The sequence below is a fragment of the Cygnus atratus genome, chromosome 2 (genome assembly GCF_013377495.2).
Source record: "Cygnus atratus isolate AKBS03 ecotype Queensland, Australia chromosome 2, CAtr_DNAZoo_HiC_assembly, whole genome shotgun sequence".
NCBI lineage: Eukaryota > Metazoa > Chordata > Aves > Anseriformes > Anatidae > Cygnus > Cygnus atratus.
In genome coordinates, this window is record NC_066363.1 from 36,242,960 (window position 1) to 36,261,900 (window position 18,941).

General features: G+C 40.7%; 1 protein-coding gene across 1 annotated transcript in view; it reads right to left on the bottom strand.

Moving 5' to 3' along the window:
- Positions 1-18,941, bottom strand: part of JAZF1 (JAZF zinc finger 1) — a 192,192-nt gene that overhangs the window by 73,534 nt on the left and 99,717 nt on the right. Inside the window, exon 2 of the mRNA XM_035556408.2 lies at positions 15,277-15,349. Coding sequence (XP_035412301.1) covers positions 15,277-15,349 — 73 coding nt within the window. The remainder of the gene's footprint in view (positions 1-15,276; positions 15,350-18,941) is intronic.

Below are 18,941 nucleotides of genomic sequence, written 5' to 3' on the forward strand. Positions count from 1 at the left end.
TTTTGTGTCCCCTCCGTTGAATTCTCCTTTATATGTTTCAGCCATCGCATACCTCAGCTCATTCCATCCTTTATTCCCCCCAAACACTCATCTCCCTCCATTACAATTTCCCCTAGTTTTCCCCTGACTCCAAGAGACCTCCCACAAAACTCCCACGTTTGTATCCGGGAGGGGAAGCTACATCATCTCCACTTCCACTCATCAGCTTTTCCTTGTCACCAAAACCCCAACGTGCCTGCATGGTCCTCTCCTGCCACGTTGTCCTACAGCCCAGTAACGACCAAGTGGGAGCTTCTCAAACACGGTGGGAGATGGTGCCTACATATGCCTTTCCTCTGCGTGCTTCTGGCAGTGTCAGAGTCTCTTGCTTTCTGCCTCCCTCCTACCTTAGTTCGCTTTCCAGAGTTGGAACAAGTGATGTCCAGCTCTTACTGAAGACACCAGTTGCGTGGAATGAGCGAAGGCTGAAGCCATATGAAACCAATACAGTTCTCGTGGTTCTTTCGACACACAGTAAGTGAGCACAGACTGGCTGCAAATTCAACCCAGACTTACAAACCTCAGCAAATGTTCTTGTGAACTTGATCCAACCTTCACGTTTGTTTCATCCAGTTTCAGGTTGCATCGTGAAAGTTTCACTGTGCCCTACATGCTGCCCCAATAAACGATGTCTCAAACAAAATGAGGACATCAGCAAAAATGAAGAACTCTTCAGATAGCAATGTTTTAGTTTTATACCATATGTGAGAACATGCATTGACAAGCAGTATGCATACGATTACTGCTGTTACAAATCAAAAATTGTTCACAGTTAATGGACTTCTACTTTATTACAATTTTTGCCAAGAAACTATTTTCAAGAAATACCTCTGTGCCATATACCACCCTCCCCATCACAATCATTTACAAAGAAACTGGGAGCCTTTTCATCACAACACAAGCACAAAAAAAGCCAGCATGCTTTTCAGACATTCTGGATGTGAAACAACTAAGCCCAGTTTACTAAAGCAGAATTTTCTGCCTCCATACATCATCACTGAGGTAGCAACGGGGAAGGAAAAATAATGCTGAGGAAACAACGTCTTTTATGGATCGCATGAATACAATGCCAAAACGCACTTAACTGCCTAGCTCATTGAACATATCAGATCTTTTCCTATAAAGCTGTTACTACTGGCCATGTTTCCTTACTTCTCTTCAAATATACTTTAACAATGATTAAAGTAAGTAATTGCTAGACTTACTATACTTTTGGGAAAGGATGTGGGTTTTTTTTTTTTTTTTTTTTACATTGCACATCACACAAGCAAAATATTGTAAATTTTGTAGTCTGAGATCAAAACTGAATCTGTGCTATAATCAGTTTGGGGAATGGTTTAATCCCTGCACAAAAATATTATTAAAGAAAAAATAAGTTCCGTAATACCAGAGGTTCAAGTCATATAGGAACTACATAAGCCACAAGATAGTCAACTCCGACCTCTCGCAAGCAACACTCCGCTGAGATCACTAAGGGAAGTCCTCATTTATGCAGATGTGATTTGTAAAAGAAGGCATTGAGAAACTGCAACAGGAAGCTTCCATAGCGGATTTGGAGGCTGATACACGTGAAGTCAGTGCAGCATTCCAGCCAGTGGCCCTTACTGGACTGGCCCCTAAATCTAAAGGGAAATCATTATTGACTGAAAGGAATGTACGCTGGTTTCCAGCAGGGCAGCTATACTGTCTGTAATTTCAAGTTTAGCTGTGCTGAGTTACGCTGTTCTAACTAAACCAGATGGACAAATTCAAAACGAGTTACAAACACACAGCAACATCTCACAGGTCCTTAAAATGTACAATGCAAATGATCAGTTACGTGCCCAGGACCTTAGGTACCAGTAAAAATAAATGAGGTTGCACTAAATGTAGAATTTAAAAAAGGAATTGTTACCTTTTGATTGTATGTTTCTAAGATATTCATTTCATACAATGCTGCAGATTTCTACAAATCCTTTCTACATTAAACAGAGAAAAACAACAACAACAAAAAAAGGGCAATATCTGAGTGTATAATGACTAAAAACTACATAAGAGATATCAGTATAAAACTTATAAAAATTAAAGGAATCGGTTTCGCAAGGCAAAACAAATGGGAACAGGAATCCTAACTACTCTCCTTCATGCACTTGAAGTCCCCCACAAAGTTTTCACAGTGTTTTCCGCAGATGATCAGAATTACATTTAGCAAAAGATAATTTCTCATTACTGAAAACAGTTAACACTCTTGGTTTGCTTTCTTTTTATTGAACAACTGCTATGTAGCCCAGAATGCAAATTCAGGGCATTTCTAGGATATCAACATAGCTGAAAATATTTAAAACAGGCTCTCATATTCAAGCTCTGTGGTTATAAACTCAGCTGTTATAAAGTTGGAATCAACTCTGCTAATCGTGTATACATAGGACAGGAACCTCTTCCGTCACCTCTTGCAAACGGCACTGCCCAGCTGACCTAGTGTAAACTGCTTAACAACTTTTGGTAAATATTGACCTTCTAGAAATGGGATGTAAGCAAGTGAGGTAAGAAATAATACAAAAGGAGGTCAAAAATAAATGCATAGAATCAACTTTTTGAAGAGAGGGAGGTTTTTTGGTTGTTTGTTTTTTAATCCTTTTTCTAAGAGTGCTTCACATTGGAAGTCAGCGCAGGGGAGGAAACTGCTTGTTAACTCTGTTTTTGTTGAAATTACTTTATATTGTGTGTAGCAGCAGGGGAACTTATCACAAACTGTCAAAGAATGCACCACCACCACCACCACAGGGGTAACTAGATGTCAAGAGGAATGGTCTTGCTCCCCAGGCCACAAAAACAAGGCATAACACCAAAGAAATCCCAGCCCAAGTTTTTTTTTTTTTTTTTTTTTAATGCAAGTTAATGATTCAAGATGCATGGTTAATCCCAACACTGACACTGGCAAAGAAGAAACGTGACTTATATGCAACTGTGGAACAACCTTCCTCTTCTACACCTCCATCCAGAACTCCCTTTCATCAGGTTGTGGGGAGGCACCAAGATTGTTCTTTCCCCAAGGCCGATACACTGCTAGCACTGCCCACTCCATGGCAGAGAGGGATGTGAGACAGCAGAAGAAACTTTAAGAGGGTGTGGGCAGGAGGAAGAACAGAAGACAGTAGAAGCAGAAACCAGCTACAAAGAGTTAGAAATCCTTGAGGTTCACCATTGAAAGCAAAACAGGCTGCAGGCCTTGTTAGAACAGTTTCATTATAAATAGAGATTAACACATCTGACACATTATGAAAGTCCAGGAAAGGACTGTGTGGAGGAGAAGCTAGAAGAACAACTAAAACATACCAAAAAGACTGTCTACATCTGTAAATGGAATTTCAGTTGTAATAATTTCTGTCTCTGCCTGTATCCTCATACACCACTTTTCGAAAAACAATGTGCCCGATTTTAGAAAAGCAAACAAAGCCCCAACAATAATAAAGAAGGAAAACCTTTCTCAATTCACCAGGAAATTAGAACAAGAAATCTGGTGTCCTCAAATGAATTGCTTCAGGGAAACCAAGACTTGGAAAGTATTAAGTCAGCCTGATTAATTGGTCTACAGTCAAACCAAATTAATTGAATAAAGCCTCCTTTCAATAGCATTTGCTCACTGAACCAAGCAAATGATTTGTTAAACTACTTCAGGCCTCCTTAATTCAACATAGGTCACTTAGACAATGCATAATGCCAATGTACAAAATAACTATTGTTAAAATGCACTGAATTAGGTTTTAGAGCTAGACTTTCTGAAGTCTAAAGTATGTAAGTGTCCATCCATATTCACAAATACTTCCAAAAGCTGTGTATCACAAGTAGCTCATGTATGTGCACCCAAGTGTGCATGCTTACCTCCAGTTAAGTGTCAGTTGTGGTACTTACACATTGCTCCATTAAGATTTCCATTCTGCGGTGTTATTTCTACTTTGTTGTGCAAATCCTTCACTTCTACCACCTTGTACAGTGTCCTCCCTTTCTGAGGTGGGGACCAGGAGCTTCAGAAAAATTAAAGGTCAAGATCTGAACAATTGTCCTGGTTTCAGGTAGGACAGAGTTAATTTTCCTCCTAGTAGCTGGCAGGGTGCTATGTTTGGGATTAGAATGAGAAGAGCGCTGATAACATGCTGATGTTTTAATTGTTGTAGAGCAGTGCTTACACCAAGCCAAGGACTTTTCAGCTTCTCGCTCTGTCCTGCTAGCGAGCAGGCTGGGGGTGCAGCAGGAGCTGGGAGGGGACAGACCCAGGACAGCTGACCCAAACTGGCCAAAGGGGTATTCCATACCATCTGACGTCATGCTGAACAATATATAGGGGTGGCTAGCCGGGGTGGGGGGGCGGCTGCTCGGGGATAGGCTGGGCATCGGTCAACGGGTGGTGAGCAATTGCATTGTGCATCACTTGTTTCGTACACATTATTACTATTAATATTATTATTATTATTGTTATTCTTTTCCCTGTCTTAATAAACTGTCTTTATCTCAACTCACAGACTTCACTTTCCCGTTTCTCTCCCCCATCCCGGAGAGGGAGGGGGGAGGGTGAGCGAACGGCTGTGTGGTGTTTGGCTGCCAGCCGGGCTAAACCACAACAGTCCATTTGGCGCCCAACGTGGGGCCCGAAGGGTTGAGATATCGACAGATTTGACCAGTGTGTGTTAAACTAAAATTGGTATAAGTATTCGACCTGCTTAATAGTTGCTAGTCACAATGTTGATTGCCTTAATCTCAAGTCTGCTGTGCCTGTTTCCCAAATTGAGTTTTATAGCAAGTTACTTTCTGCATGTGCTCCCTGTCGTGCTGTTTATCCTTTCCGGGCCCTGGTTTAAGATTGTTATGGTACTGTGCGGTGTAACGATGGCTTATGAAATGATGAGATATCTGGTCATGACTCTAACCTGGTATTTGTACTCAGCACTGTAGTCGACTCTATACTTCGGAAACCATATCTCAGAAACTATTAGCAATTACACCTATTGCCTTTTTTCATCAGGGAGTCAATCTCTGGAGGGGACAGGGGAAGATATTTTTTCCTACCTGTTCACTCTCCCTTCCTCCTTCACCACCCTCTTATCCCCCGAGCCAGTTACGGTAGCTCTCCAAGATGTTGAATATCCTTGGGATACTCAGACCAGCATGTTCTTGTTGTTATGTCTCCTGAATGCGCTTCAGGTTTTGTTTAAGGTTAAACAACACCTCAGGCCATCAAGGTAGAGACGCAACATACAGATGGGCTCGTGACCGAGGGGTGGACCTGACCATGGACACTATAGCACAGGTTATTCATGATTGTGAAACATGTGCTGCAATTAAACAAGCCAAACGGTCAAAGCCTCTCTGGTATGGAGGACGATGGCTGAAATACAAATATGGAGAGGCCTCGCAGATTGATTACATCACACTCCCCCAAACCCGCAACGGCAAGCGCCACGTACTTACAATGGTGGAAGCAACCACCGGATGGCTGGAAACATATCCTGTGCCCCATGCCACCGCCCGGAACACTATCCTGGGCCTTGAAAAGCAAGTCCTATGGCGACATGGCACCCCAGAAAGAATTGAGTCAGACAATGGGACTCATTTCTGAAACAACCTTATAGACACTTGGGCCAAAGAACATGGTATTGAGTGGGTGTATCACATCCCTTATCATGCACCAGCCTCCGGGAAAGTTGAACGATACAACGGACTGTTAAAGACTACACTGAAAGCAATGGGTGCTGGGACATTCAAAAATTGGGAAACATTTGGCAAAGGCCACCTGGTTAGTCAATACTAGAGGATCTGCCAACCGAGCTGGACCTGCCCAATCAAACCTGTTACGCACTGTAGAAGGGGATAAAGTTCCTGTAGTGCACGTAAGAAACATGCTGGGTAAGACAGTCTGGGCTACTCCTGCCTCAGGAAAAGGCAAGCCCATTCGTGGGATTGCTTTTGCCCAGGGACCTGGATGCACTTGGTGGGTAATGCAAAAGTATGGGGAGGTTCGGTGTGTACCTCAAGGGGACCTAATACTGGGTGAGAATAGCCCATGAGTTGAATTGTAGTATGTTAATTATCATATAACACTGTATGTCATCACTACCATGGTTGCTATATATCATAGATGAAAATGGTGACTAATTAGAAGGTATTGGAAAGAGTGTAACCTGAGCATGACATAAATGGTATGGAATAAGGGGTGGATATCTGTCTTGGTTTCAGGTAGGACAGAGTTAATTTTCCTCCTAGTAGCTGGCAGGGTGCTATGTTTGGGATTAGAATGAGAAGAGCGCTGATAACATGCTGATGTTTTAATTGTTGTAGAGCAGTGCTTACACCAAGCCAAGGACTTTTCAGCTTCTCGCTCTGTCCTGCTAGCGAGCAGGCTAGGGATGCAGCAGGAGCTGGGAGGGGACAGACCCAGGACAGCTGACCCAAACTGGCCAAAGGGGTATTCCATACCATCTGACGTCATGCTGAACAATATAGAGGGGTGGCTAGCCGGGGTGGGGGGCCGGCTGCTCGGGGATAGGCTGGGCATCGGTCAACGGGTGGTGAGCAATTGCATTGTGCATCACTTGTTTCGTACACATTATTACTATTAATACTATTATTATTATTATTATTATTGTTGTTATTCTTTTCCCTGTCTTAATAAACTGTCTTTATCTCAACTCACAGACTTCACTTTCCTGTTTCTCTCCCCCATCCCGGAGAGGGAAGGGGGAGGGTGAGCGAACGGCTGTGTGGTGTTTGGCTGCCAGCCGGGCTAAACCACAACAACAATCTATCCTCAGTTTTTGCATTTATGAGAAAGAAATGAAGTCCTCTGGTTTTGTATATTTTTCTACTCTGCTGAAAAATTATTTTCTGATTAAGTGATGCCATAATATCTTGGCAAAACTAACTAGATCAAAAAGGATTTTTCAAAGATGGCATGCCAAGGCTTCCTCCTCTTAGCATCAACAACACTTTGCCTGTTTATGAGAGCAGCTCCAAAAGAAACTCAAAAGCCAAACAAAATTCATTTACACAGGAACCTTTCTTATTCTGTTGTTCTGACCCTATTAAAAGTTCTTTCACTATATAATACCTGCTCACAATCCAAGTGGTCAAGCATCACTGATTCCTTGACATAACTTGTTGCTTATGTTGTGTATCTCACTGCATAACGAGATACTGCATACCTGACTGCTGTTTCACTCTCACATTTCGTGGATGGATATCAGGTGCTTTCAGTTGGCTTCAGTTTCAACTTTCAGTTTTTGTTTTGCATTTCCGTGACATGAGGCAGAGTTTAGTCCACAGCACAGGTTGCTTGCAGTTATCTATTAAAGGTGCCTGGTGACTGTTACAAACTGTGTTACTCTTCTCATAGATCTCTGAGAACCATCTCCCAGAAGCATTTCTCTGAAGGCCTGCAAAGTCCCTTGTTGGCTGCTGAATGCACCCCTCTCCTATTATTAGGAAATAAGGGAAGAAGCCAGCTCCATCAAGCTCTCCACCTGGTCTCCATTTCTTTGGACACTGGAGTATTGCAGAGGAAGTGGTGGGATAATGAATGCATCCTTGCAGAATACACAAACTTTCTTTCTGGCTCACAATCAAATTGAGAGGTCAACTCAGCCACAAAAACATTTAACGAAAATTAAGGCTGAGGCTAACACTTTGGAGTAGATTTTACGGAGCGGAAGATGACATCAATATTCTTTCTTCATGAGCCAAGTTCCAGCACTGAGCATAGTCTCTCATGGGCACTTAATCCCTACAACTGGCTGCTCTAAAGGATGCCCTGGGCAGCCTCTGTGTACAACCTCCAAACTCCAACCATAATTCTGCATGTCTGCAAGAACGTACACAGACACTGTGCTACGACGCAGTGTTGTTACCTGGCCTTCATGCTGGCAGTCACACTCCCTCCCTAGATACTAAGTTATCATCCATATAAGTAAATTTCAGATTATTAAAAAAAAAATTTAAATTTAAAATATCAGACCACAGTCAATGTCTACTACAAGTGGCTGGTCTGGACCGCCTCGGGATTTAACAGGGATGCTAAATTCCCCAATCTGTAAGTCATTACATTTAGCTAAAACGGTTGTGACAAATTTTTAGCAAAAACACTGGCCAGGGAGGAACTTTCCTAGAAAGTCTGTAATTTCCTGTGTGCAATGTTGCAACGGTGATTTAAAAAAAAAAAAAAAACAAAAAAAAACAAAACACAACAACAACTACACAGATGGGAGATAACTAGCTGTCTACTGCAACCATTTCTGTGCATGAAAGGTAGGAAGAACACCCGCTGTTTTCAGCTATTTTACCTCTGATTATACCTGAAAGAAAACTAATGCACCAATGATTCAAGGTAAAATCTTTGATCATCTTTCACTCTGAAATGAGAGCATAAGTTTCCACAACTTCTTACTTCTGCAGAGGATAAGAAAATGGCACATTAGTGTGGTTTTCAAATAGCTCTGCAAGCATGTTAAATAACTATAATATAAATAATGAGCATACTTTATTACCAGAATCTAATGAGAATAAGGGCCTCATTGTGCTAGCATACACAAATGATATTGAGAGATGTTATCCCACATATGAATGAGAATGAAATATCTGAATATAATTGTTTTTCGTAAGGCAAACATGCAGTCCTTCTGAAAGCACTACTACTGCTTAAGTTTAAACACATTTATTTTAAAAAATCAGAGAAAAATGTTTTCTCTTAAGAAGTGAGGGAAATTGAAGAATTACTTCCCCCCTTCTCCACAATGAAGCGACCTGTGCGAGAGTAAATGGAAAATGTATGTAGAAAACTGGGAATTGAAACAGGATCTGCCAAGACAAAATCCAGTGCCAGAAAGACAAGGCTATTTTTTCATCAATTTTGATACGCCACGCTGACCAAAGATGACAAAAATCCTGATAAATATAAGAATCCTGAAAGCCTTGAGGATTTATACTGATGGCTCTAGCGTTTGCTAACCAAACTACACACACGGAGAGGTGTGTATAGACATACTCCCAAGGAACGATGAGGACTTGGCAACACTGCTTTCACTTGAGATTTTTGTATGCATCAGAAGCCATGAGATGGAATTTTTTTTTTTCTGTCTCTGAGTTTTCCATATGAACACTGCCAGAAGAAAGCTAATCACCTCTCAATTAAAAACAAAAAATAACCCCACAACTAAAATGCATTCTTTCGGTGTCCTACATGTTTTAATTCATTTTGTAATTTTTATTTCAGGGCATGGCATTAGGGCTTTCCTTAAAATGCCAATCTGCTTTTTGATCTTTACTGCTGACATGAAATAAAAGAGCTGTACATTAAATAAATCTTCAGTTTCGCTTAGCTTGAAACTGATAAAAAGAGAAAAGAGAAAACAAAGCCAACTGCATAAATCCTTCCAAACCAAAAGGCATTCCCCTTACCCTAACTAAAATTCATTTCTGCACATCTTGTTTGAATTATCGTCTGAAGTTTGTCTTGTTCCATCTCCAGAACAAGTCAAATAGCAGAGCATAAAGATATGGCTACATGAATAAAAACACATGATCTACTTGGTCACTGCAAACATAAAAATAAGCTCAGGCAGAAAAATGTTATCTAGCAAATGACATGTTACTTTGATCCCTTCGTTTCTGTAGTCTGTCACATGCATTCAATCTAGCAGCTACTGGAAGCATTGGCATGCATCTTCAAGAGATGTGAATCAACAGTCTGAGGGAATCACTGCACTTTTACAGAGCCGTGATATTTAATTCAAATAAGACAGCATCATGTTACAGAAAAGTTAAATTTCAAGACAAAGGGCAAGAAGCGTGGTAATAAGCACTACAAAATGTATCAAGTCCAAACAGGTGGTATAGAAAGAGTTTATCAGATTCACAAGCTCTGATTTTCTTGTGTGGAAAAAATTTATCTCCAGAAAGATTCATAAAATGGAAGAATCTTTCTGGACTCTACCCTTTTTCTTCTGAATCACGATGTGAAAATTAAGATGGTTAATGTGAGAGGTTGGAAGAACCTGAAGAGATCAGGTTGTTTTCTTTTAGTTATCTTTCTTTTTCATTTTGCTTTTATATTCAAGAAGTCAAATGAACTGTTCTGAGATTAAAAATCAGTTTTTAAGGGTCCTCATATATTTCCTTATAGCATGCCTGAATAAATCTACAAGGTACCACCAATAATATACGTTCAAAGTTGAAATCTCTAGCCTGAATTTGAAAAAATCGATTCGAATTCTGACCTCCTGCTTATCAGGTGAATGCTGCAGTGAGTATTTATTTTAGAGGAAGATTCTCACTACTTCACAATGGTTCCATTTTGCATATGCTTGCTGAAAAGAAAAAATACATTAAGGGAGCAGACAAAAAGAAAAAAAAATGCACGTCTCTCCAGCCTCATGATTTTAGTAGTTTCTTGATTCCAAACTGTGCTCCAACAGACATTCAAATGAAGGTACGCAGAAATCAAGAGGAAAAGAGGAAAATCATCAAGAGAAGTGATGTCCTATCTCAAGACAATAGCCTTGTAATTAAAACAATCCTAAGGGATCAAAGTGGAAGAAACTGAATCTTGGTCTTCCACACAGTATGCAAACAATACCTATCCTCTTAGAAAAGAGGAAGCAAGAAGAAAGAGCAACGCCACTGACAAAGTGTCCTACTGAGCTTTTTGGTGTCACGTACAGTTATCAGGTAGGACCTCTGAGAGGTTAGAGTCTTTCATTAGCTTCTTATTTGACTACTACTGGAAGCTTACCTCAGGAAAATCTGTTAGAGCAAAACTACAGGAAGAAGTTCAATGTGCTGCTAGAGCTGAGGATGCTGTTGGGTAGCTTTAACAAATTGCTATACTTGCTGAACAGCATGGTTAGTGTTATAACTAAATGTATACACAGAACCAACTGGCTGAGGAAACCCACTAAATGCACAATGTAGGCTATCCCCAGGGACAGAGAATGGAGATGAATGGAAGTGATCAGCGGCAGGAGTGAACCTCCTGCACAGAAAGGAATAAGAAAGACTGTTAAATTTCTATTGAGCACTGAACACAATACCTTAACAAAAAAGTAAAGGTCAGTGACAGAAATAAAAGACCAGTATCATGCAGCTTAGATACTCTGCTAAGAAACCACAGGGATGCAGTCAGAGCACCATGTCTCCAAATCCAAAACATTCTTGTTATTGCATTAGTAAAATGCTGTATACTAAATATACCAATACCTGAAGACTTACCACTTCTTAAAATAACTCTCAAGTGAACATTAAATCCTGTAATTAATAGCAGTAGAACCAAAATTAGTGTGCTAGACATGACATGGGGATGGTTTGCAGTGGTTAGAACTTCATACGCAATTAATTCCTTTCACAAAAGCACATATTCACAGAAATGATTGATTTCACTCCTAGCAGTATTAAGGAAGATGAGTGGGGAAATATGTTCTGGAGAAGTCGATGACTATTGAGAGAAAAAGGAAAGGAGGGGAAAAGCTTGGAGTCTACAGGAATTTAAAATGGCAACAGTGAGGTGAAATCTTGTTAGTTAAAAATAAATTCCGGAGGGAGGAGTAAAAATGTCAGGACCAGCACAGAGACGTGCTCGGATCTACTGATCCAAGAGCGATATTCAGTTTTGATCACAGGCTTCGTTTGCACTCCTCCCATTTGTGCACAAGAATAAACTTTATAGACATTCAACAGCCTGCACACCAGCAACACTGAGAACATTCACCCTACTATTCTGTAACTCCTTGTAGGGTCAATGCTTAAAAACTATTTTATTATAACCTTCCTTGAATGATCTCAGTCGTCAATAGAAAACTACTCTTAAAAAAGAACCTAGGATCATGTAATTAACTTAATGCTATAAGTATTATATTTAAGTAATAGCATAAGCAATATTAATTATTGTCACTGATCACTTTATTTCACTGCAATGAGAAATATAAAGGTGTCTTGATCTGTACACAAAGGAAGTACCTCTAAGTAGTACTGGAGGATGTAGGTCCAAGTGCTTGTATGCAACTACTACAGATCACAGCTGGGATCCCACTCATGTAGTTGCACATCTGAACAACTTGCAGGCAAACTACTCCTGTATTTACAGGATGAAAGCAGATTAATTGCATCTGCTTTGGTAGTAGTGACTTCAATTTTGACTTTGAAGAAAGAAAATAAAAAGTAAATAGGAAAATCATCAGTACTGGGGACTGCATTACGACTATGTTAAATTTTGTTTGAGGAAAAGACTTGCTGCAATTCAGTCAGTGACCATTACAAGCATTTGATGGAGAGCTAGTAAACCATTATGACCTATAATTTATACTTTGTCCACCAGTTTGAAAAGGAACACTGTCTGTCTACATGAGGATCGCACACTATGGAAACTGCATCTGTGTGTAGTTACTGAAGGCTGTGGTGGCAGTAAATCTCCAGCAGAGAAAGAGACTGAACGTTACAGACATCCGCAATCTGAAGGTTGTTTCAGAACTCAAGTACACGCACAGTACTGCCATATTAACGTGCCTGAGAAAATAACCTGGGAGTAGAAGGGAAATGGATGCAGGAGTATGTTTCAGGTTGTCTCCTCTACCTTTCCATCTCTGCTGTCTGCTTTACTGATACTTTACCCTCCCAGCTATCCAACCAGGCAACCCCGATTTATGTTTTGTTTTAGCTTACAATGGCCACCATGCCATAAGGCAACGAGCAGAGCATAGCACACACCCACTTAATCATTCTCCTGCATTTTTCCACCTCTGCATGTACTAAGTATACATCTTATCATACAATTTTGACAGGCCCTGAGAATCACAAGTCCCTGTTTTCCCAGGCTCCACGAGAACGTATGGCCCACACAGAACATATTGAATATACAGACCTGCAGAGGAAGATTGTTTTAAGGCCTGGAACTCACAGCAGGAACCGAGCTAAGTTCAGTTTCACTTGGAAGCTATAAAAGCACGGGTTTAAAAAAAAGTGCAGCAGTATCTGGTGTTTGATATCTAACAGTATGCAACATGTTTATGACGTGTATTAGGCTACAAAATCTGAGTTCATAGCCTGGGACAACAAAGCAGAACCCAGCTCTGGCATATGTAGCGGGAAATAGAAAGGCATGTCTCGTAGTGTAATGGATATTGCTGCTCCCTCAAGAGCTTGAGCTGCACAGAGCAGGTGGTTCAATGAAAGACATCAGCACTTTTAAAAAAAATTAAAAGACAGTTAAAAGACAGTTAAATAGCAGCTGGTTTAAGTAAGAGTCAATTAAGGTTGGGTTTTGGTATAAGAAGAACACAAATTCTGAACAATTACTTCCCAAAATTATAAGGTGAAGAAAGTTTGTGGGCAAAACATAGTAAGCAAAACAGTCTAACTCAGTTAAAAAGGGTAGCAAAATTGTGAAATTTAAACAGGGTATCACTTTCACGCTATTTTTAAAAGCAGTTTCCAATTCTGAATCAGACAATCAAGTCCCATGCCTCTACCTGTGATCATACAACAGCTTTTCCCTAATTTTTTATAAAACTTTCCGCTCCCTCACATAAAGTAAAATAACCACAGAAGCAACAAGAGAAAACGTCCAAGTATATAATGGAAAAAGGGAAACATACCAACATACACGACAACATACCAATTGCAAAAAAAAGTTTTATACATTAAACGAGATCAACAGAAATAAGTGTAGAAGAGGGTCACGGTTAATTTCAAAGTATGCTTTAAAGGGTAGGACTGTCTCCAGGAAGAACAGCAGTCACTTGCCAAATAGGAGATCATGTCAATACCAGCTATTTGTAATCATAACACTATATCATACAGTGGAGAAAATGTAGTCACTTCACGAAGTGAACATCACTTCTTCCTCTCATACATCAGCCTTTTTCCCCCCCCGCCCCACTGCCACCTTTTTTCCATAGCAAATATTACACAAAGCCAAATGGTGGATTCCTTTGTAAAAGGCGTGCTTTATTTCCCCTCACTTTTAACACAAAGTAAAATTAAAATGAAAAAATTTACTTTATGTATTACCAATGAGAGTTTGAACAAACTCAGTTTATCCTGATTTAAATTCTTGGTTAATCTTTCAGGCTTGTGAGTTTGTATCTCATGCACTAGGATAGCAAAGATACAAAAGGAAACTCATACACCATGGATAAAAACCAATAATCCCATACAGAATATTTTCCAAAAATGCATTTCCAAGAGACAACTGACTACAATTTTTAACCACGGTACATCTGATTGAAAAAAAACAAAAACAAACAAACAAACAAAAACAAACGACAACCAACAACATAATATATAAAAGAAGGCAAAGTAAACCCAGAATAGCAGCATGTTGATTTACAGAAAACAGGAAAAAAAAGACTTTTAAATGAGGAATAGCCCTTCATGTATAGTGCTTATTTAGGATTAAAAGATAACTTGGAAGACATGCTGAGAAAGGGACACTGCAACTCCACAAAAACTCACCATCTCTTCCTTCCATGTGGCATGCTGCATGGGTCACTTCTCCCAGAGGAAAAGCAATCTGAGGTACCTCTGTTGAATTCTGTGATAGGCTTAAGTGAGAAGAAAACTAAGGAGCTACTCTCAGGGTTGCTCTTTACCACAGTGCAGCCCAAGACACGCACAGCCCTTCCATTCCTGCATTCTGGAGGTTTCAGTTCTGCCATCAGTCAATAAATGAAAAGTCAAGTCTATTTTCTGTTATTTAGATTAATGTTTCAAAAGCTGTTTAAATTTCTTAACTTTTTCAGGTCTTAGGTTATATACCTCTGGTAAGCAAGTTTTTTTTTTATACACTGTAGCTGAAAAACTTTCAAAGTACTATAAAAAAAACTCATGTCATACTATTATCAGTTGAATTTAAATATTGATTGTAAAAAAAACCAAACTTTTTCCACTCATTTGCATGGAGTACAAGAAAGTGCAAAAATAAGCAAACAGAAATTATCTTGTTTTGCACAAGATTTAGCTTCAGCATAAAACATTAAAACCTCATTCCCTAAGTATTTGGGCAGTGCAGCTAAACGTCTGCTTATGTCCTATATTAAAGTGATTAAAAACTTAGTTAAATTTTAATTCAACTGTCTTTGCAGAACAGGTGTTATCACAGTGTCTTATAACATAAAACAAATTAAATAGAATGAACACATAAGCGTATCGTTTTGACATGTGCGTATACACACATACTATGCAAACCATGATCAATTCTACTTGAAAAATAACCACACTTACCTATTAATATAACTTAGAGCAACATACGTTGGCTGCTGAAGTTCTTGTTTCTCTAATACGCGTGGGTCTGTATCTGGAATTAAAAAAATAGATATACTGAATTCATTTTTCTGTATTTACTCTGAAACATACAAGACTGCATACTGCAAAGTAACATAAGTGAAGACAAGAGATATAATAGCTCAACCCAGTTCATCCATATACAGTATGCTTAGCACAGCACAATCATTTGTTCATTCATAAACACAGTATTGCATTACTTTACACAAGAATTTGAAACATCAACAGTGATGTAATTTCCAACTGTCACACAAGCTTTCACAGTCTCCCTCATAAATATTAGTTTTCACTGCTTTGCATGATTTACAGTGTTAAAAGGATCAAGCTTTCTTGTTTTTTTAATGTAGTTATTTCTAAATATGGTTGACACATTTTGAGATGTTTCAAGACCCATTAAATCTCTTCAGCTGGGACTTGACTTTTCTTCTGCATCTCTGAGTTTTGCTTTCTCCCTTCTCTGCAGCTTATTTTTGAAGCTCTCCATCAGAAGTCATATAAAAACGCACTCGAAGCAAAATCCTTGCCAAATAGAGCATTGCCCATCAAAAGCCCTGAAACAAGCACAATCCAAATCCCTCGACTACCAACTTTCTCACTCAAATGAAAGAATGTTTTAAATCATTATTTTCATCATCCCTTTTAAGTTTTGCTTTTTTTTTTCTGACAAAGAAATAGCTTAAACTAGTTTAAAATTCTGAAACCAAAACTATGTATGCCCATAGTTTAAGTAGTTTTCTCATACAAAATTTAGATTGTATTGAGACTTCAAATACAACATTCCCCACATTGTAGAAATGCACCTTTAGGAGCTGATTATGAACAATCTTCAAAAGTTCCCAATGGAAAATGTGCATCATGCTTGTGCATATTACTACATATTCATTAACAACATATTTTATGCATGACTTTAAAAGCAGTTCTAAGTTCAACTTTTGCTTTTTTAACTATAAAGAACACAAACTGTTTTTATTAAATGGCTGTCCATAGCACTGCTGCTATCTTTTATGTCAGAGAAAGCATCTATTTTGTGTTTGGGGAAGGAGAAAAAAATAAGCAAAACCCACCCAAGAACAAACAAACATGGGAAGATCTTACAGTCAGGCTACTCTCACTTCTTGCTGCAACTTTAAGCAAAGCTGATCTCAGAAAGCTCATTATCTTGACAGCCACATTTGTTTGACCTCATCAGTTGCTTCTGGTGCGTTTTGCGGTTTTTGTTTTGTTTTTAAAACTTTATAAAAGTTGTTGTGGAATCTGCCTCAGCTACCCTATCTTTGGTAAGATTTTTAACTGAAATGAATGGGGACTGTGCTTGAAGTAAGTACAGTAGTTGCTCTACTGCCCGAAGCTGATGTCTTTATTCAGTGTGCAGAGAATTCCATGTCTCACCCTCTTAGAGCTCAGAACAATCACAGAATCACAGAATTGAAGGGGTTGGAAGGGACCTCGAAAGATCATCGGGTCCAACCCCCCTGCCAAAGCAGGTTCCTTAGAGCAGGCTGCCCAGGTAGGCATCCAGACGGGCCTTGAATATCTCCAGAGAAGGAGACTCCACAACCTCCCTGGGCAGCCTGTTCCAGTGCTCCGTCACCCTCACTGTGAAGAAGTTCTTTTGCATGTTGGTGCGGAACTTCCTGTGCTCTATCTTGTGGCCAATACCCCTTGTCCTATCCCCACAAACCACTGAAAAGAGGTTGGCCAAAGCCCCCTGTCTCCCACACCTCAAGTATTTATACACATTGATGAGATCCTCTCTCAGTCTTCTTTTCTCCAGGCTGAACAGACCCAGGTCCCTCAGCCTTTCTTCATAGGGAAGATGCTCCAGGCCCCGTATTGTCTTTGTGGCCCTCCGCTGGACTCTTTCCAGGAGACCCCCATCTTTTTTTGTACCAGGGAACCCAGAACTGGACACAGTACTCCACGTGAGGCCTGACCAGGGCAGAGTAGAGGGGGAGGATCACCTCCCTTGACCTGCTGGCCACGCTCCTTTCAATGCACCCCAGGATCCCATTGGCCCTCTTGGCCACCAGGGCACACTGCTGGCTCATGGTCAACCTGTCGTCCACCAGGACCCCCAGGTCCTTCTCCTCAGAGCTCCTCTCCAGGAGGTCATTCCCCAGCCTGTACTGATACGTCCGGTTGTTCCTTCCCAGGTGCAGGACTCTACACTTGCTCTTATTAAACCTCATTTGGTTTCTTCCTGAACAATGCTAATCTTTCTTCCCACATTTCAGTTCCTACAAAGCTCATACCCCAGGATTTGCTAGCATACCTTATCAGTATGTCCATAAAGAGATAAACACCTTCAAGGAAGGTCAGAGAGGGATAAAAGCCCAAGTACCAGCACAGCCACCAACTCCAGCCTACTTTCCTTGCCTTTCTGGTGCCTTGGGAAATCCTGCAGCAATTATCAGCACACCATGCTCTGCTTTAAACTAACTCAAGACAGCAAAGCACTGGCTATCTTCCCCTTTATCTTTGTAATTCCCTCCCCTTCTCTGAGGAACTGAGGTTTACAGGACACACAAAGATCTTTTCCTTGTCTTTGTTTCCACAAAACACACAGTCATTTAGCAGGCCGAGCACACAACCGCTGTCACGGTGAACTTTGTTAGATTTACACCTCTGCGGTGCAGGGCCTGCCATGAAACTGTCTCGATACTGCATGTCTGCAGAGCCCTAATCCCTGCCAGGACTGCCTGAACACCGCCTCAGCCCGCATTTAGGCCTCTGTGGTTAAACGACTACATCTTCGCTAATCCAGTTCTTAAATGGGATTAACCTCCACCTATAAACAAAAGATTTTGCGACTGAAGTAGGCAAAATTAGGGTTGGTTTACATCAGAGTGTTGCTCCTATTTGTGGGAGAGGACAAGGGAAAGCTCCGATGAAGAGCCCACCACACTTCATCTGCCTGCCAGCAGCCCACCATAATGCTTGCTGAAGATGGAAAAACAAAGACGAAAATCAAAAATCCCATAACTTTTGTTGGAGCTTGCTAGTGAAGCACATTATCTGCTAGTCGACACCTGTGCAGAGGAGCCCCATCTCCCAGGAGATGCCATCTGACACACACTGCTTGGCTGGCTTGTCTCTTTGGCTGCCCTCAGAGCACCCATGTCTCCTGCCTGCAGCAGCTTCCACCATAGCCATCTTTTCAGTCACTGCCACAAAGTATCACCGGTTCGCTGCTTCCTGCCTCACCATGCTCCTCCTCACCCTCTGCCTTTCCCCTCCCCTGCCCCTTCCTTCACACAGCCCGCTTCCCGCTGCTCCTCCTTCCTCCCCTGCCACCATCTCGGCCCTTGCTGAGGAGGCCATCACAGGCTCTCCGCCATCCTTCCCCTCAAAACCCCCAGCTGTGTGAACAAGTTAAAAACCTGCACAGAGATGTGTATAGCTGCCTGTTCGCCTTGTGCCCCAAGACTTAACACCTATACAATGCACATACAAAATGGTTTCCCCATACTGCCCTCTCACTAGCCTCCCTGCTGTTCACAAAATGGCCCCGCATAGTGTAAAAATGTTTGGTCAATGTTTCCTCAAGCATGCATAGGCTGGTCAAGGCAGCCAAAAGTAGCCTAAATAGTTTCCAAACAGACACC